At 42.2% G+C, this 21,020-nt stretch overlaps 1 protein-coding gene across 20 annotated transcripts in view; it reads left to right on the forward strand.

Annotated features, from left to right (window-relative positions):
* The window catches only part of SORBS2 (sorbin and SH3 domain containing 2), a 293,997-nt gene that overhangs the window by 153,446 nt on the left and 119,531 nt on the right, over positions 1-21,020 (forward strand). For all 20 annotated transcript variants that reach the window (XM_075610127.1, XM_075610126.1, XM_075610132.1 and 17 more), the window contains 2 exons: positions 2,037-2,172; positions 14,077-14,249. In XM_075610127.1, coding sequence (XP_075466242.1) covers positions 2,037-2,172; positions 14,077-14,249 — 309 coding nt within the window. The remainder of the gene's footprint in view (positions 1-2,036; positions 2,173-14,076; positions 14,250-21,020) is intronic.

A 21,020-nucleotide genomic window follows, 5' to 3' on the forward strand; every position in this document is an offset into this window, starting at 1 on the left:
CTGATCATGAGAAATAATAACAAAAGTGTTTAATAATCAGAAACTGAGAACAATGAAAAAATAAAGGGTGAACAAAACATACAATTAAAATAACATAACAGACAGGGAGAACACAGTCAGGAGGTAATATCAAAGATGACAGAGTGCGAAAACCCTAAAACCAGTGGGATCCTAATAAGTGAGCTGTAAAGGTAAGAGGGATCCTAACACTCACAGTGGAGATCAGCAGATCCCACATAGTCATGACCGGCCGGTCCCCAAGGAAAACCACTGGAAGGGTAAGGTGGTAATTTCATTGTAGGATAGTCCTATGCTTGGGCTTATCGTCAATTCAGATTTTGTAGTGTGACATTCATTTGGGTGTCATTTACTCATTTTCTGTGTCCCCTTACCCTCCCAGTGGTGTTCCTTGGGGACAGGCCGGTCATGACTCTATGTGGGATCTGCTGATCTCCACTGTGAGTGTTAGGATCCCTCTTACCTTTACAACTCACTTATTAGGATCCCACTGGTTTTAGGGTTTTCGCACTCTGTCATCTTTGATATTGCCTCCTGACTGTGCTCTCCCTGTCTGTTATGTTATTTTAATTGTATGTTTTGTTCACCCTTTATTTTTTCATTGTTATCTCACTGTCTGATTATTAAACTCTTTTGTTATTATTTCTCATGATCAGAGTGCTTCTGTTTGGGATTTCCTTTTTCTTTCGTGTTTTTATCATATTACTTGTTCCCATAGCACGGCCACTTATCTGTATTTGGGTTTTTTTTGTGTGTGTTTTTTTTATCATATTTATTTATTATTGGTTTTTGATGCGGTTATATTTGTGTATATATATATATATATATATATATATATACACATATATACATATATATACATATATACTACAGGATTGAAGCAGGGGGTCTTTGGAGCTGAACCATGTTCATTTCAGCTCTGGGGACCCCCTGATTCCTGAGATACTTACCTCCGTAGGGGGTGCTGGTATCTCTGCAGTCAGAGAGACGGTATGCCTAACATAATGGCAGCGTTTAAATGTCCCACGGGCCAATAGCAAGCTGTGACATCATCCAGTGCGACTTCCTATTGACCCGCGTGATCGGGACATTTAAACTGAAAAGAGATACCGGCACCCCCTACAGAGGTACGTATCTCTGGAAGCAGGGGGCTCCCGGAGCTGAAATTAACACAGTTCAGCTCCTGAGACCCCCCTGCTTCAATCCTGTAATAAAAAATGAAACCGTATTTCTGCTTTAACAAAGCCACTCATAAAAAAAAGTCCATATGTACATTTACATGGTTTCGTATTTTGCACATTTTGAGTTCATGTGCAATAACTAATACTAATGGTGTAACCCTTGTTTGTACAGTATTGTAAATATGCCTGCAAGCTGGTACATAGTGGAAACTCTTTGTAATTGTACTACATTTCAGGCAACCTGCTACTAACGAATGAGGTATGAAATGTGTTCAACAATTAAAAGAGCCACCAGTTCTGGTGACTTTTTAAGGTGCAATAATCGATGAATAGCATTTTAGGATCCTCAGACTGGTGTTTTTTAATTTGTTTATGTTATGCCTGTCTTGTTAATTTAAATTTTCGAAATAACCCAAGAATGTAATAAAATATTTAATACACAATTGTCAATTAGTAGTAATTCATGAATACGTGTGTACCTGATCCCTGCATAAAAATCTCATGTACGTTTAATATGTTTCACTTAACAAATTAGGCGTATCAGTGTATTTTCTTTTAAATGTAATGTAGTAACACAATTTTTGCATGCTGCATATTTAATAGCTGTCGATCATCCCATCAACTTGGTGGAGTAAAGCGCATTCCATCCTGTAGCAACAGTAATGGCAAAGCACAATTTGATACTTCATGGAATGCCAATCCTGTTACTGATACAGTACGAGCGACCTTGTTATGGTCATTTAGTCTGTATTACCCTTTTGTTTTGTTTATTTGTGTATCGGTTTGTCTTCTCCTACTGTTAACTCTCTTATTAACATTCTGTTTTGTTTCCCACAGACTCCAGTAACAGTAAATGGAAGTCCGGCCAGTCCAATGAGTCACTTCCAAAGAGCCTTTTCTCCATCTCCAACATACCCATCACCACCTTCACTTAACTCGAGTATGGTTGTCATGCAGCATGGCAGAATGATGGGTAAGTTTCCAATAGTGGCACCATAAGCTGTGCAGGTCTCCCGTGATGGCTTTATTAAGAAAAGACAACAATAAATATGGGAGGCTAAATTGAAAAAAATAATGAGAAGTGTGGTTGCTATTAAAATATATACATCCTTATTGTTTACACATATATTTTAAGTGTGTGTGTGTGGTTTTACCGTACAGATGTTCAGCATATGAGAAAGGTACCTCTGTGATGTGTTCATCATCTGGTACACACGTATAATTGTACCCAGAATGACTCTACAGGGTACTCGCCATACTATTTGATCGGACAGGAAGCCAGATTACCAATTGACCTGTATTTTGTGGTGGCAGCAGATGGCATATCCCCTACCACTTACATGTAGTATGTGAAGAAACTCAAGGAACAGCTGCAAGAGGTGTATAAACTGGCCACTACTGCGGCTGGTACGAACAGCCAGGGATATAAAGGCCAGTATGATAAAGGAGTACACGGCCAAGAGTGACAAGTCAATGACAGAGTACTTATCCGGAATCTGGGTATACCTTGTAAACACAAACTATCCAACCGCTGGAAGCCGGAGCCTTATGTAGTAGTAGAAAAACTAAAAGGGCTATCGAGTAAAGCCTGAAAAGGCAAGTGGACCAGAGAAGAGCCTGCATAGAAATCATCTATTGCCAATAGGTCAACTGGTGAGGTGCCATGAAAAAGAGGATATTCCAGGAGCAGATATACGGCCCAGGAAAAGCGATCAGTTAAACAGGACAGGGTCCTGGTTGTATCCCACCAGGTGTTTTCAGGCAGGGCAGTGATGATGAGTTTAACAAGGATGAAGAATACAGAGGAGAAAGAATATTAGGGCACCTATTTGATATTATGGATCATAAAGAAGGAAATCCACCATGAAAGGTTTCTCTAATGCAACCAGTAGAGCCAAGAAGTTTAGAGCAAAATATTATCCCTGAATTGGACCCAGAGGCAGACGCATTTACCCCATTGAATCCAGTAGACCGGGAGGATGGACTTGAAAACCAGTTAGGTGTAGGGCAAGAAGAACCAGAGCTGCCTATATCCCATACACTCCCTTATCAACAGGAAGGGGTGACACCACATGTGTTCTTCCTATGTTCCAAAAAGGTCAGACCCTCCATTAGATGGACCTATGATTCTCCGGGAGTGTCGACAGAAATCCCCATTGTTAGTGCGGCTAAGTGGGTGATGCAAATGACGTTGGACATAGGTGACCCTGGGAGCTGTGGGACCATGTGGTGTAATAGTACAGAATCTGTAAAAACTGTGTATGTTGGTTCCACTGTACCTATTATCCTATGTACTTAGAGAGGATGGTATTTGTGAGCTTAGATTGTCATGTGTGAAGATGGACTTAGCCTGGTTGATAGGGACATCGACATCTTTAGCAGGGGGAGACAGAAATCCTCGTGGAAAAAGTGAAGCACAGCCGGTCCAAGAAGAAAACAATCCGGGGCTAAGCGAATGAATTAAAAGTATTATTTATTGGGGGTGCACAGCATGGTGGCGCAGGGGATGTACCTCTGACATGTTTCGCGCTGAGATAGCGCTTCCTCAAAGAGTATCCAAGAGAAGTGCTATCTCAGCGCGAAACATGTCAGAGGTACATCCCCTGCGCCACCATGCTGTGCACCCCCAATAAATAATACTTTTAATTCATTCGCTTAGCCCCGGATTGTTTTCTTCTTGGACCGGATGTGCTTCACTTTTTCCACGAGGATTCCTGTCTGCATTGTATACTAGCTGGACGCACGCCTCTGGGATGGCATACAAAAAACACCCATGTGAGTAAGAACTACATCATTATATCACTGGATATTCATATCTTGCTCTAGGGTTGCTGCCAGATAGAGACCTGCTGTTCACACTTATGTTCATATACACCAGTTAGTTCAGATTAGGTTTTTGTCACACCATTGGCAGCAGGTAACCTATTAATGAGCTCTGCAATCAAGACACTCCTAGTTGTTTGTGATCACTTACCTATCCCAGGGTCCGCCTAAGCTTGTTTATTCACTTATGACTATCAGATCTCACACTTTGGTGCACTTGGTTTAGAGGACATTCCTCCTACAGTTTCTTTAGCAGGGGGATGTAACCCCTGTGTGATGCAGGCAACACAGTCACACTGCCTGGCAGGCTCTTCTCAAGTGTGCTATGGACATAAGAGCAGTCAGTAATAAAGTGGGACTAAGAGGGAGAGGAGCCTTTAAGAGGGGTGGGAATGAGACGTGAGTCAAATCTGTACGAGTCTGCATGCCTTCAGGCTCGATCGTGAGTGACCCCGAGGTAAGTTTGAGTCCCGTTGATAGTAAACTGAAACTTGCCTGAGTGAGGGCAGTACATTGTGGTGAGAAGCCAAGCGGATCCACCCCAGGAAGCTGCACGGGCTTTGAGCTCTGTTGGAGGGGACCCTCAAAGGCTGTAGTCATAGTGGTACCAATACACCCTTGTGAAGTACAGACCTGCAACACTTTGGTGCAGTAAGAGCTCCCACGGTGTGCCGGCACCATCACATAGGTCCATATAACCAGGACTGGATGGCCCACTCTCAACTTACACTGACACACACCTGCGCAACGTTATTGTTAAGTAGTATAATATATATGCTGTATGATGAGTGTAGTGATCCTTTGCTAAGGATTACGATGTTCTTAAGACTGGGTAACAATGATATAATAGCAGTTATACCACACACAGTGTACTTCCCGCTGTCTGACCGTATGCTACATGTGGCATATCAAGTAGCAATAAAGGACTTAGGCCTCCACCTCAGCACCAGGTGTCAGTCTGGGGCCCAGAAGTAAGAGGGGTTACATACTGTAGCAATTACACCTCTCTTTTTCTAAAAAAAATTCTTGGTAGAGCATTTTTGGAATAGAAGTAATATCATTGTATTAAATACATATACAATACATTTGTTGTGTGAAGGTTGAGCAGGAAATATGTTTTTTGTACATGTGATGGCTGCAGACAAAAGCAAACATATGTCTCTGAATGAGTTAGCTATTAAAAAAAAGATGTACCAAATGATGTCACAAAACAAGTAGCACAATGACATCCATAAGAGGAGCCAAGTAATTATTTGATTTCTATGCAACTGTGTGTGAACTTTGTTATACAAAGAAACATGTACAGTATGTTTTATAGTCTTTCTTTATGCCCTATTGAAGCAGCACTGGCCTATTCCATTAGTAATCTTGAACAATCAGAAACCTGTAGCAAGGTATATTCATTCTAGTTGCAGAAGGATAATGCACTGAAATATTACACCCGTTTCACTAATTTCAATGCTTTCATAACATAAATGTGAAGTAACAAAAATATGGCACATTTGCCAGAGAACAGGGAGCTAGATGCAACTCTGAGAATAATCTACAGTGCTAAATAGTTTTTACATTCACTTTCCTCTCAAGAATAAAATGTTAATATGAAGTTTGATGAAGAATGAGAAACACAAAGTTGTTTTTATTTCTACTTTGCAAAGACACACATGATGAACCTGAAAAAGAGGCACTAAGCGGCAAAGTGGTTTTATTAAACAATTACTGTATATAGTATAATATACCAAATTCTGGATTGTAGATGTCTCAGTAGAGTTGACACAGTATTAAAGCATAATGTGCGGGGAATAATTAATAGAACAGAACACCATGCATGAAATAATGAAAGCAATATATAATGGAATCAATGGTATTCTCTGTGGCAGTCTGCAGCCCTTGTGTTCAGAGCTATAACGTTAGTCCCTATAGTGCCCAAGGCATTCTGTTTCAGAGTGCATGTACAGTACAGTTGGTAACATATTGGTGATTGATTCAAGCTTTCACAATTAAAGAGAGCAAATGATTGCCGAGTGAACCAGAATGAGGTGTCCTGCTGTACATTTGTGACGTGGGTGTGGACGTATGAAAAATCTTCACCACACATGTATTGACCCCAGTAGAGTGATACATGAGAGAGAGAGAGAGAGAGAGAGAGAGAGAGAGAGAGAGAGAGAGAGAGAGAGAGAGAGAGAGAGAGAGAGAGAGAGAGAGAGAGAGAGAGAGAGAGAGAGAGAGAGAGAGAGAGATGTTCTCAGTATTGTCCCCACTCTGCAAACAGAACCTAGGTTTTCTATCTACAGCTCATTGTCTTAACCACAACATTATCAGTGCCCAGGTGAAAATCGAAACACACCATTTAGTTTAAACAAGTTGGAGTCAGGAATGAGACAGATTTCATACTTGTTTAATTATTTGTGAAAGTTTTGCTTGTCAAAGGCCCCCATTCAACATACTGGAGAGGAGCTCAATTTAATTTAAACAAATGGAACTGCAGTCTTACCCGACACAGAGAAGCATCTTCACAGCATAATGAATAAGAGCCAAAGTAATAGAATGGCTTAGATTAGCTTTGACGTTCTATAACCTGAGTTCTTTGGCGCCTATTCAGAAAGCTAAGAAGCCGCCACTTAGTGCTGGAGAAAACTTCGGCTTTATTCAAATGAGCAAGACTAAACTCCTCTCCAGCAAAGGAAAGCGACTTCACAGCATATTAACATCACTTTAACACATCTTACGGCCTATTCTTTTGGAAATGCTTTTATTTACATTCTTCTTTTAGCTTTTACCCACATCAAATGTTAGAAACTTGCTAACCAAGACTGTTACATTTAATGCAGATAAAGCGTTAGTTAAGGATAAAACCCTCTCCCCGTTCCCCAAAAATCTGCAGACCCACTCAAATTAGTGCACCTTGTAACCCCTTCTGTTCTTTATAGCCACTCCACAAAGTTCTAGCTGATGTAAGCAAGGCAAAGTAAGCACAACAGATCATATTGACTAAGGTACACTAAGCTGTATGGCAGGGTTACCAATTTCAGTCCTCAACGGCCACCAACAGGTCAGGTTTTAAGGATATTCCTGCTTGCGCACAGGTGGCTCAATCAGAAGCTCAGTCTTTGACCAAGCCACCTGTGCTGAAGCAGGGATATCCTGAAAACCTGATCCGTTGGTGGCCCTGCTGGATGGCATATTCAAGTACCTTTATGGTTTAGGACCATGCAGTAAATGTGATCTAAAATTCCTTGACATGTTGAAATAATCTATCCTACAGTCACAGTTATAGCACAATCACCAGTTTGTTTGTTTTTTAGCTAGATTGATATATCCCTATACATGCTAGCAGTGCAGTAACCACTAGCTATCATATGAGGAATAAGAAATGTCTGGAATGCAGCAGAATATCAGTACTAGCCGGCTGAACTATTCAATGTGATTTACTCACATAAAAACGTCCCTAAGGCAGCATGTGAATAATGTGGCTAATTTATACGTATCAGTGTAACTTCAAAGAGTTACAAAGCTCTTCTTCTCAGAGACAAAAGAAACCTATGATACTGTGCCAAAAACAGACAATTCCCTTTTGCTGCTGGTATTTGAAACACATATTGTATTGCACATGCTTTTTAATGGCCTCGGGGTCCCACCCTAGTTTGAATAACCTTTTAAGTTATTAAGTTGAAAAATGTAATGTTCCATGCTAGGTGAAGAGGATGTTGTGAGACTACAATGAACAATAAATTGTGGGAGAACTGTTAAACCATCTGTGCTCCGATAGATGGGAAATACATTTTTATTTTTACTGCATTGCAGTTATTATTCCTTTTTGTGTAGTTGTATAATGGGACACACTTTAACTTCTAAATATGGTATCATCTTCCTTATGTTCAGATCTGGTGTAGAATTTTAATAAATTACATCCTGTGTTCATTCTGTTTCATCTCACTGTAATTCCACCTTTTACAGTAGCTTCAGATAGTGCTTCAATAAATCAACAACAATCAGATGTAATGCATCTCCTTGGTCTAACCCCTTTGAAACGTTCAACACTTACTGAATCATGTGTTCCCTCATTCATCTTTGCCAATGGCTAAGCATGTCCAGAGCGGCTGTCATAACTTATACTGCCAGTCTAAAAGCTACAGTACTGACGTGTTTTCCAATACCCAAGTCTTTGTCTCTTGGTCTGAACTTTAGAATGTCAGTGTGTATAGCATGAATGCTGTAACCCTGCTGTGGATGCAGCAATCATAGGCTTTTTTTTCTTGCTGACAGGCAAAGCTTGTGTCTTATGTCTTGTCTAATATCAACAATGCTGTATAAACCTGCAATGTATTATGCAAATTCTACTGCAGCACCCCATGCACTGAAGCACTTACCAATGAATGACTAATCCCATTAGCCTTATTATCATACAGTATGTGGGAGCTTAACTCGTACAGTACAGTAAATGACATTGATTATATAGCACACATGACAGTCTATACAATCATAATGAATTCATGTAAGTTCAAGTAGAATATATTCAACAATTCTGCAAATAAAGAAAGAATTATATGAGACACTTTCCAACAGCTTTCTGAAAAGCACTGCACCCTGGATTTGTACACAAGGAAGATCATGGAGAGTTGCTGTTAGTTAGCAGATCCATATACATGGGTTCCTTAAGGTTTTTAGCCTGTCATGTCTTACAAAGTTTGCGAACACTTTGGGGCTCATCACTATGTATTTACCCCAGTGAAACATTGATGTCCCACTTTACTGGCACAGCATAATTACCTCACACATATGTAGCTAGGACTAGTTCTTTGCTACCAGTCTGCCCTCCCTGGCAGTAAGTCCTGAAAAGAGCAGGCCTGCCAGTACCTATCATGGGTTTTTCCCACTTCCAGCAGTACTCTTGAGTGTCAGGTGAGGAGGTGGAACCAGGCTTGGGTTGTACCCAATCCTGGGTCAGACCTGGTGCCCTCCCCCTGGCTGTACTTAAGGGGATTGCCACCCAAATTTAGTCAGTGCCTCTCCCCACTTGAGAGAGGCAGGTCACACACAGGTTGCCTGAATACTGGCCTTTCCTGTTCCTCTTCCCTTAGGGGGAGAGTGAGTGTGCACCTTTCCCCTGTTCCTGATAGAGGATCAGGGAAGAGCAAGGATTGCTGTGAGGGCCCTTGACCCGTAGAGCAGGACCAGGGACCATCCTACAGCTTGATATCAACCCAGAAACTGCATTGGGAAGAAGCCTGTCGTGACTGCCTTGAGCTGAACAGAATAAACCGTCCTAGTTATTATACCTCCTGCCTGGTGTGTAATCTTTCTGGGGAAGGAGAAGGGATTGTGTTCTACCGTAGGAGATCGCCGCCATACATCTGGAGCCTGCGTCAGATTGAGGCGCTGTACAACTAGATAAATATGCCGGGTATGTACCCCAGAAGCCTGTCCTGTGTCCTCAAAAATATCGGCGGACAACACAGCCCTCCTGCTTACCAACAGGTAGCATGTACCATACACGCTGTAATGGCAGAATCTCCCATTGGGTGGGGGAAACACCGTTACATTTGGAGGCACTGCTGAGATCAGTGACAGGACAGACTTTGAGTGACGCAAGGCTGGAAATTACAAGGTTTGCTTCCAGAGCAAGTGCTATAAATTAAGGAAGGGGGGGGGGGTCTCTCCCTGAGGCAACACGAGGGAGGGGGTTACCCAGACCCTTGCCTAAGAGAAAATATGTTGGGGAGAATGCGGCTCTGCCATGGAGTGTGGATACCCTTCGTAGAATTATTACTGATGCTATGCTGGGGCGTACCCTGGGCTTCGCCAGGTAGCGTGGATACCTGCATACTAAGAGAAAATACATTAACAAACAACTAAGTTTGGGTGTACCCTGGTGCCTGGCCGGGGAGCGTGGATACCCTTCCATAAAAGAAAGTTGGGGACAGGCCCCTGAGGCTTCGCCAGGGACCCTGTACCTCTACTCCATGCAGTCTCTAGAAAGAAAAAAAAGAGCTGTACAATGTACTCTATAGCACTGTAAAATGGAGGTTCGCTTGCCTGGGAATGCACCACGTGAGTTACACTATCTAAGATGTAGTTCCCGCTGACACTGGGAACCGCGTGGGAGCTTTGCTGGAAAGTTGCACGCTTTATTCTTGCCAAGCTCTGCAAGGGTCTGGCGCGAAAGCCAGGATCCCACCCAAGCGATGTGACTGGCTCAGACAGGAAACAGGGTCATGCCCTGTTCCAGTACGCCCTTCTCTGATTTCCACCAGAGGTAGGGGGCATTGTAACAGCCAATGCCGAACGACTACTGAAGATAAGGGAGGTACCGGATGTTCCCGACCACACCCTCCGTTCTTTGGAGCCAGCCGAGAGGAGCAATCACAATACTACTCCTGCTTCCATGCCTATCAAGAACAATATAGGAAAAAACGACCAGGCGCTTACCTTGAGTTTTAGATCAAAATTTGCTTACAATACAGCAATAAAATCAACAATAGCTCTCTCGCAGGTGCTTAGAGCCAGCTTTAGGATCCCTTCTGCTTCAACCCCGATAAAGGGATAATCCAGAGCCCTTATATAGATACAAAAAAACAAACAAGCATAGGGGGAGCATGGGATTAGAGAAACATGCAATAAATCAATAAAGGCGATAAGACAGTAACAGAAGTGCTTATATGGTGGACAAGGGGCAAACTACACAGGATACTATTGTACTTGCACGGCCATGTGTAAGTAGAAATGGTAAATGGTATCTTTGGTAGAACAATTCTAGCCCCTCCAGGCGCTGGTGCAGGTGAATCAATGGTGTATAAGAATATATATATAAATACTCACACGGCCCATATTTTGAGCTATAAATAGTAGCTGATTTTGTCCCACGGAGGCTTCCGTAGCCAGATCGAAGCAGCTTTTGCAACCAAGCAGGAAAGTTCCATCCTCCTGCATCCCGGACGCGGGAACTGTGCAAATCGCTGCTAAAGCTTGATCCTGGACTGCGTGTGGAGGCCAGGGGTGCACCTTTTATGTATGTGAGTTCACTTCTGTATTTTAACTAATAAATGCCATTTTTTTAAAAACACCTCTGACATCGTGCCTCACTTGTCCCCCCCTACACTGCAACACCGGGGAGAGACCCTGACTGACGACCAAGAGTGGGGAGTGAGTCCCTTGCTGATGTCACGTTTGAGGGCAGTCTCCCACGTCCAGCTATCACATGTGGATGGGTTAAGTTAACCCCAAAGATACCTACCCTCTGTAATTACTCACACTGGGCCGTGTGAGTATTTATATATATATATATATATATATATTCTTATACACCATTGATTCACCTGCACCAGCGCCTGGAGGGGCTAGAATTGTTCTACCAAAGATACCATTTACCATTTCTACTTACATATGGCCGTGTAAGTACAATAGTATCCTGTGTAGTTTGCCCCTTGTCCACCATATAAGCACTTCTGTTACTGTCTTATCGCCTTTATTGATTTATTGCATGTTTCTCTAATCCCATGCTACCCCTAGGCTTGTTTGTTTTTATGCCTATCAAGAATCCTGATCATCATAGCCAGTGAAATGGAATTTGCACACTACCAATTGCCGGGAGGACTCCTGGTAGTAAATGTAGATGAGAGGAGGTACATCAAATACCTCTGTCCCAAGTGTGACTTTCCGGGCAGTGACCTGATATGGGACGTCACGTGTGCGAGATGCGGAGCACGATTCTTAAAGCCGACGCTGCTGCGGCCTATGGCTTTCGCGATTAAAGACGCGACAGACGCGAAGACATGGGCGGTCGAAGAAGAAACACCAACTACCTCAAGCCGGAAGGTTCAAGAAGGCCCGAGTGCTTGAATGCTCCTGGGGGTCCAAATACCCCGTTGATCGAAGAACATTCCGAGATGGTTCCAGACCCAGTCCCCAGAGAGGAACCATAGACAGTCAGGGAACCGGAACCAAACCAAGCACAACCGGGTAAGGTGACTGCTTGGGGTGAGGAGGAACCGCTGTTGTTAGAGGCGCAGGAGCCGGCACGAGCCCTGCTGATTGCCGTTGACGACACTGAAATGATCCGGTACCACTCCCCTGCGGACGTGTCCCTACCCTAGTCTAGTGCCAGTAGCCGTCGGTCATCTGTGGTGATTCGGCTGGTGCCGAATACCCCTACCGATGCTGCAGACGAACAGACTCTTACCAGTAGTTCTGAGCGACGGCGGAGTCTGGTTGTTATGATGGCAACAGTGAAACCTGAGCGGCGGAGGAGCATCCCGATCGTGGAAGTTCCCAGCGGCCTTGCCAGTGATTTCACTATGCCTGTGGAGGTGCCTTCCGGTGCCAAGGCCCATGCGGACGATGACGATGACACACCCATTCAAGGACCGGATGTGGGCGTTCTTCTGGTGCGGGACCTGAGCTTGTACCAGGATCTCGTGAGACCCTCAGCGATGTCATCACTACCAACACGACCGCCAGGGCAGACGAGGAACGACCGATTCCCACTCCGGTGAATAGCGCTATAATCCTGACAGTTACGCGAACATTTATAGAGCATGTTCGGGCCCACCTGCACCGCCAGAAATTGGTGGGTCTGGGAATGACCTCATCCTTGTCCCCTGTAGATCAGGACCGTTATTTGGACTCTAAATTGGCCCACAAACATTCCTTGCCGGGGAGTTCAGGGTTAGAGAGCTCCCAACCGCGGCTCAGTCGGGGTGGTGCTCTACTAGGAGAGGCCTCAAGAGCCTCCCAGGACTATTGTTCTAGAAAGAGAATTCTGCGGGCTGCAAAGACTGTGAAGCCCACCACTGACTGGTCAGACTCTGACTTTGGGGATCGTGTTTGGTTGACGGCCGACAGTGTTAATTCTGGGGGGAGTCAGTATGCAATGTCGGTGAACTCTAACACTTCTGTTTTTTCTTCACATACAACCTTTGATTCGGGGTCTACTAAGGCTGCCCACGTTAAGTGCTTGCCCTGGTGGGATCCTAAATTTCAAGGGTATGTACCCTACATGCACCGCACCAGGTTTATGTTGGAGGAGGGCGATATTGTAGATTATTGGTGGGCCAAGGGAGAGTTTGGCCCCAAGGAAACCACAGAGGCTCTTAGGCGTAGAGAACATGAAATATGTCTAGAGAGAGTGCAGCCCAAAGAGGTCAGACTAAGGTACTGTGAACCATCCATACAGGAGCCCTTCTTCTGGGTTTTGCCAGGTAAATCTGCAGGCCGTAGACTCACTAGGGGGAGAGTGAGTGTGTACCTTTCCCTGATCCTGATAGAGGATCAGGGAAGAGCAAGGATTGCTGCGGGGGCTCTTGACCCGTAGTGCAGGTACAGGGAACATCCTACAGATGGATATCAATCCAGAGACTGCATTGGACAGAAGCCTGCTGTGACTGCCTTGAGCTTAACAAAATAAACTGTTCCAGTTATTATACCTCCTGACTGGTGTGTGATCTTTCTGGGGAAGAAGAAGGGATTTTGTTCTACCGTAGGAGATTACCTTCATACATCTGGAGCCTGCGGCAGATGGAGGCGCTGTACCACTAGAGATCTGTGTCGGGTATGTACCCCAGAAGCCAGTTTTGTGTCCCCACAAACATCGGCGGACAACTCAGCCTCCTGCTTACCAACAGGTAACATGCACCACACGCTGTAATGGCAGAATCTCCCATTGGGTGGGGGAAACACCGCTACACATATTTTAGTTGCATAAAGTAATTGCTGTGGTTTGAGTGCCATGACATTTTTTTTCTCCACCCATATGATCGCTATTACCGCAGTTTTGTGCCTAGGTATTGTACAAAATAAGTAGTACTCCACTTCCATTTTAGATACGTATACAGCGATCCGTGAGCTTTTGGAGGTTCGGGCCAAGTGGCTTGAACAAACTCCTGTGATACTGATGACATTCACCAGTAGTACAGTGTATTTCTTGTGATGAGAATACGGAAAATATATCAAATGTGCTTAGAAAACCTATGTTCATCTGGCCCTGCGTACAAAAAAGTTGGCGTATATAAAGTGACGCAATTTCTTTAACTACTTAACTACTGTTATGTTTTCCTTGCAGAATCCACAGATTCCTATTTCCAGCAGTACCAGTCAGAGGCCAACAGAAGCAGCAGTACTATACCGATCTGTAGGACCTCGGAAGAAGAGAAGAAAGTCACAGTCATTAAAGCACCGCACTACGCAGGAATCGGCCCTGTTGATGAGTCCGGAATCCCAACAGCAATTAGAACGGTAGGGAACAATGTCTACAATCCTTGAGATTCTGTGATGCTTGGCAAGTTACATGTTTTCATTTGTATTTAATGCTCTTGTTAGGAGAGGAAATAATTCTCACTTCTCAGACCCGTTAGTTGAAGCAGCAGATGATTTTAATGATTGCAGAGCTCCCGGTGATATCTGTCTCTTGCAGGAGAAGTGCCACGTCATATTATCAATGTATGTATAGGCTAATGCGAAGCTAAGCCTGTCAGCTGACCTACACATGCAACCATCACCATATACAGTCTTTCCTTTGTGCACTAGCTCGGTTTTGTTGCAAGATTAATTTCCCTTTTCCCTGTGGCATAGTGAGCACACTTTCTTTTACCGCAATCAATTATTGCCAGGTTATTTTTTTTTGGGGCCGTTATTGAATAAAACATCAAAATGATTTTTTTATTCTAAAATATGTGTATTGACGTTCTAGCCATGTATACTTCTCTGTGTTTGTTATGCGTGTGTTTAAAATATGTGACCATGAATATATACTGTACACATTGGTGCATTCTGCATGCAGAAAAACTTGTGGGTGATAACCAAGCATGAGTTGTAGGAGCCAATGAGAAGCGAGTTAAAAAATGATTCCTTTTCCCACATCACAAAACATAATTATTCCTGGCCCTGCAGAGACACCAAGATTGGAATCCGCACAAAAACAAGCTTATTATCTTCCCTGTAGAAAAATGTACAAGAAATGTATTCTTGAATTATTTATAGCTTGCAAGATTTGTTTCTATCTTTTAAAGAAACATCATGTCGCTAAGTTGTATTGTGTCCATGCAGTGATTTAGGGTTGTAATTCTGGAAACATATTTCTCTTTCTGGTTTGCACTGCGGAATCCGCGTGGGTTTTCGTGTTCTGGGTTCATCACTTGAGCTGCACTTACAGCACCTCCTAATTATCAGTTCCATTTTAGATGTCTGACATTATAACCATTAACTTGCATTGAATTTATGGAGGGTTTTGTCCAGTCTGCATTATACTAAAAACACCAGTGGTTCATTAAATATATTTGTTATTGTTTTCACTGTTAACACAGTGCTATTTCAAGGAGAGCCAAACCCTCCCCCACCAAATCAGCTAACTGCTACTTGTAAGCATTACACTAATGTTGTATACTAGAATGTCAGATATAATGCAAGTAGAGCAGCATTTTGTGCATTAATGAGCAAATGAAAACATAGAATTCATGGAATGAGTGATAATGTCATTCATTCCTGTTGTATGTGTTTGATCTATGGTGAGGCACCAACCGTCCTACACTACCTAACCAACATGAAAAAATATTTCAAGCAAAACATACTGTATGTTCATCTACTTCATGTAGCACAACCCAAAGTATACAAACCACACCTACAAAGTAGGCATACTGTAGCTATACGATACAGACCTTCAAAGTATACAAATCCAATGTACCTTTAAAAACACTGAACAACAACACGCTGACTGACTCAGAGAAGAAAACATATGTGGTACTGGCAGATGGAAAATTACATTGGCAAACGCTGATAACCAGCATCTGTGCCAAAATATCTACAACACTTGTTATCACTGCCAAATTATTCATTCTGCCCAGAGGGGGCTTGAATAGTAATATTATACCTAATTGGTTAATATTATTGAAGCCTCCTATAGGTTTAGGGTTCTCCACAGAATTGTGTGCCTACCAAGACTCTTTGTTTAGAAGTCTATTTCTATTGTTGGGGGGATGGGATTAGTGGTCTAATTCAATACAGTGTGATGCTATTAATCTCACTGCAATTGGTCGAAAGCTGCCATTCAAGTCAATGACCGTTGAATATTATTGAATAGGGCCCTAAGTGTCAGTTAGACTTGGCATTACCTAAAGCAGTGGTTTTCAACCCTCTCCTTGGGGACCCAGGGCAACACCAGATTGAAAGAATAGCCAAGAAATTGAAAACATACGGTATGTGAATGCACTTACATTATAAAGGAGCGGGGTATTGCTTGGTTTTCCCCCACTAATGGCCTGGCCTGCCCGGGTCCCCTGGGGAATGTGTTGATAACCAGCGACCTAAGGCTACAAGAAACACTGACGATTGCGGAGTAGAATTACCTGTAGGCATCTACCTGTTGGCTGTAGCATTTTAGATATACACCTCTTCCTGTATGAGAGAGATATCAGGTAACAGAAGAGCGTTGCAACCACCACGTTATGCGAACCATGGTTTTTATTTACTCCCACTTAATTGAACTTTATTGCTTTTCACCACTGGTCCAAACATTTCGGATCATATTTACTAAGCAGTGCTAAACTGTGAGGCGCTTTACAGGCCCATTCTATCCATGCCTCATTGCTTAGCATCGCTTGGTGAATATGGCCCTAAATGTTTATTCAAATAGAAACCGTACTTGCACATGCTGATGTGAATGTGATGCTCTCTGCACTTAATGCGTCGGTGCCACGTACGCTGCCTCTATGAATAGTCTGCTTTTAGTCCACTTTCCTGTGCACCACAATACCCGCCACTTACTTACACAACTGACATTGTCCTGACACTAAATGATGCTTCGCACAGCATGAGGCCGCTCTGGGCTTTTTTAGATTATCAAAAGCATTTTTTAGGCATTAAGAAGTGTCCTAAATCTTACATCTTTCAACCTCACTTACACAGTTTAGGGGTCATGCAGATAAAATGACGACTTGTTAGATTCTCCTTGCTTGCATGGTGCTCATCCACAATACATTCACTAGTAGTTAATACTGTAGAGTGATCTCATAATAAACTTATGACAGATATTGTATTGTACTGTATGTCTTTATTTATATAGCGCCATTATTGTACATAGCGCTTCACAGCAGTAATACACATGGTAATCATATAAATAACAAATAATATAAATAACAGGTCATGAGAATAAGTGCTTCAGACATAGAAGTAACATTAAGGAAGAGGAGTCCCTGCTCCAAGGAGCTTACAATCGAACGCACCTCAGCAAAGCAATGACATCATCATTTTGTGGGCCTAGTCTGAAAAATACAAGAAGACATGGAACAGCTTCCTGAGAAATACTAGGCAATGTAAACTATGTGCTTTACAACTAGGAGATGGAAAAACTATTTTTAAAATGTCAAATACTGATTTTATAAGCCACATTTTTACTAAACAAGAACCTGAGACCCTGTTAATAATTCAGAGCCATATTTTATTAATGTACTGTCTAAGCCACCTTAATCTTCATTGAGATATGTTTACAATTAAGCAACCTGCATCGGTCAAACATTTTCCATCAATTGGCTTTTATTATGACCTCATCTGATAAGTATTTAATTTATTAAGAAAGTTGGAAGATGGGTGTGTGCAATACAAACTAGATCCTGGCAGGTATGTTGTAATTAACTTCTGGCTAACACAAACTTTCACCAATGTGAAATCCATAATAGGTTTCTACTGATGTCTCCTGTCATAACCCATGTATTTTTCTGCGGTACTGTAAATCTACAATGGAAGGCAAGACGTTCTCTGCACTCGTCTATTTCACGGATTCAGATTTATTTGATGCAGAGAAAAAAAGAAAACTGCCCAAGTTTCAGGCACAAATTGTTATAAGACGGCACTTATTATCTCCTCCCCTATCTCACTGAAATGATCCCTGGCGCATGTAGAGCCCAGTTAGGGCAAGTCCCCTTAAAGCAGGGGTTCTCAAGTCTAGTCTTCAGGACCCCCCAACAGGTCAGGTTTTCAGGATATCCCTGCTTCAGCACTGGTGGCCCAATCAGTGGTTGAGCCACTTGTGCTGAAGCAGGATATCCTTAATCCTTTTCCTGTTAGTGGCCCTTGAGGACTGGAGTTGAGAACCTCTGCCTTAATGCATTGACGCAGAATGAGGCAATTTACACCTGCTTGCGTAGCAATTCTCCAGTTTGTGACACTTGATACATATTTTCCTAGGAGACAGATTCAGCAAGTTCCAAGATGGGATATCGCACCTGATCCGGCGTTAAGTGGCATTCAGATCAATGCAAGTTAACGCTAGATCGGGCGACATACCCGCTGTCGGATCCTGTTGATTCTGCTGCATGAAATTTCACAGTGCAAGCAAAAGAAATGACAAGATTCACTATTTCCAGATTAATAAAACCCTTCCAATCCATTGGTTTGCAAAGAGTCTAGTTCAGGATTTCAGAACTTTAGACTCTGACAAGCATTCAGTATTGCTGATTAACTGGGAATGATTGCAAAATGACTCCATGCAGGTGGCCTTTGAGAGTTGGAATGTGGACAATCCAGCTCAGTTGGATGGTTTATTAATATTATTATCTGAATGGTTTTTATCCTCCCTAACTAACCCATTGTGATTGACGGCACTCTCCGACATCAAACCTTGATTTTACCACAACATCACACCTCTTCATATGTGCCGTTTCTCAAGCAAGCTGTCCAATTTGATATTAAATTTCTTCACTCTATTTGCAGTTCTTTTCCTGGAAGAAAAACAAATCCAACGTTTCATTAGTTACAAACAAAAAGAGCATTCCTCATCTTATTAGATCTTCTGTATGATTCGTCCATGTATTACTGGCACAACTATATCATAGTTCTCAGAACTGCACACTATTGTACAATTGGCTCAATTAAATCTTTGAACAGAGGTAGAAACTCGCCCAGTGTGCGCTTCCGATGGAATGTTGCATTCATGCCAACAACCATATTGTTTTGTTTACCACTGAATGACATCCTGGTCACCGTTACTGTCTAATTGTCACATCAGGATTTTTACATATTTTGTAATCCCAGCCATAAAATCAATGATGGAGGGAATGTGTAGAGAGAGCCAGGGGAGAATAGGGTGAATAAATATTTTGGAAATCATCACATAGTTACAATGGCTGCAGGGGGAGTTAGTAGCTTTGTGTCTTTCCGTGTAGGTATATGTGGATCTGAATCAGTTTGCTCAGCATCTAGAAGTACAGCTCAACCCCCTTATAACGCTGTGCTTGGGGTCCACAGAATCACATCGCGTTATATGCGGATCGCGTTAGAAATAATGTACAATTGTATGCATTGTACAGTAAAGTATTTAAGATACCAATAATCGTGTTGTAAAGTATCGATAGATACAAAAATTGGGAGCCACGCTTGCATCGCGTTATAAGTGGATTCGCGTTGAAACGGATCGCATTATAACGGGGTTGAGCTGTATTTAGATGGGTGCGTGTATGAGTGTGTGTACATATGAGTGCATGCATGAATGAGTGTATGTGCAGATGTAGCAAGACTTAATGTTTTCAGTGGCGCGGCCGTGATGGTCGCAGCACGAAAGGATTAACCCTGCGGGGGGCTCTTCTTGGAAAGCACAGATCCCTCGCAGCACAATCACGGCAGACACTATTCCCAGATGTGCAGACTTTTACTTGTTTGTCTGCGGCTCTGGGGATAGTAAGTGTTACTACATTTCTATGTATATGTACATGAGTAAATGCATATCTGACCCTGTATATGTTACCATATGTGCAAGCCCTCTGTCTTATTGCCCCTATAATTGGTTTCTTTCTGTCGTCCCTTGATAACGGAGTACCTGACAATAGTCACAATTAGTTATTTTGGGGGGGCAATTTTTTGTAAAAATAAAAAAATGAAGATTATTGTTTCAGGCAATTTTGGGCAAACTCCCTATTTATTAAATACACAAAAATGGCAGAGTTCACCTTATCCCCTGATTCAGTTTGCAAGCTAATACTGTACATTCCTTATCCCCTGATTCAGTTTGCAAGCTAATACTGTACATTCCTTATCCCCTGATTCAGTTTGCAAGCTAATACTGTACATTCCTTATCCCCTGATTCAGTTTGTCAGCTAATACATTCTAACTTCCAGCGGTTGTGCTCGCAAATTGCTCACATTGCCCAAAGGAAATATTACTTCTAGACAGGAGTATTTTCTTTGTATCAAATAATCGATTGTAAAAGGGTCTCTAGCAAGAGGTGTCAAGAAGACAAACATGAATGCATTTGCTATGAATACCATCACTGTGCTTCTGTTCAGTGGGTGCAAAAAATAGCCTTCGCTTGTTTTCGGAAACTGCGGCATACGCCCCAGTGCCCCCGTCATTTTAAACATCTCTCTGTGAATGTTTGTTTATCCATTTAAAATATCTGAGGGATATTTACTGCATCACTCAGTTGTTTATTTACTTTTATTTACATAGTGGAATTTGATAACATTTTCATTTTTGTAGCATCTTTTTATTTTTTATATTTATATAAAATATATATAAATATATACATATATACATGCATAGAAGAATAACGTGCACGTCTTAAAGTGATGAGATATTTACAAGTGATCACTGTTAAATACTTCATCACTGTAACAAGACCTGTAAGTGGGCGTTATTTTACCTGTGCTTGTACATTTCAAACTCTCATCAGAACATCCAGGCAACTGCGGCAAGATTAATGTGAGTGCCCTTTCTTTACTACTATATGTGTGTGTGTGTGTGTGTGTGTGTGGTTATATGTGTATGAATATATATATATATATATATATATATATATATATATATATATATATATATATATATATATATTTATTTATTTATATATATATATATACAGTATATGTATGTATAGCCATACAAACCCAAACCCTTATGATTGGTTACTGTACATAAAGGCTCATATTTAGTAAGCGGTGCTAAGCCATACGACATCTTCTGTTGCCAGAAGGTTTCATAGTTAGTAAGCATCACTTAGTTATTATGGCCCAAAAAATGTAATT

The sequence above is a fragment of the Ascaphus truei genome, chromosome 1, assembly GCF_040206685.1.
Source record: "Ascaphus truei isolate aAscTru1 chromosome 1, aAscTru1.hap1, whole genome shotgun sequence".
Lineage (NCBI taxonomy): Eukaryota > Metazoa > Chordata > Amphibia > Anura > Ascaphidae > Ascaphus > Ascaphus truei.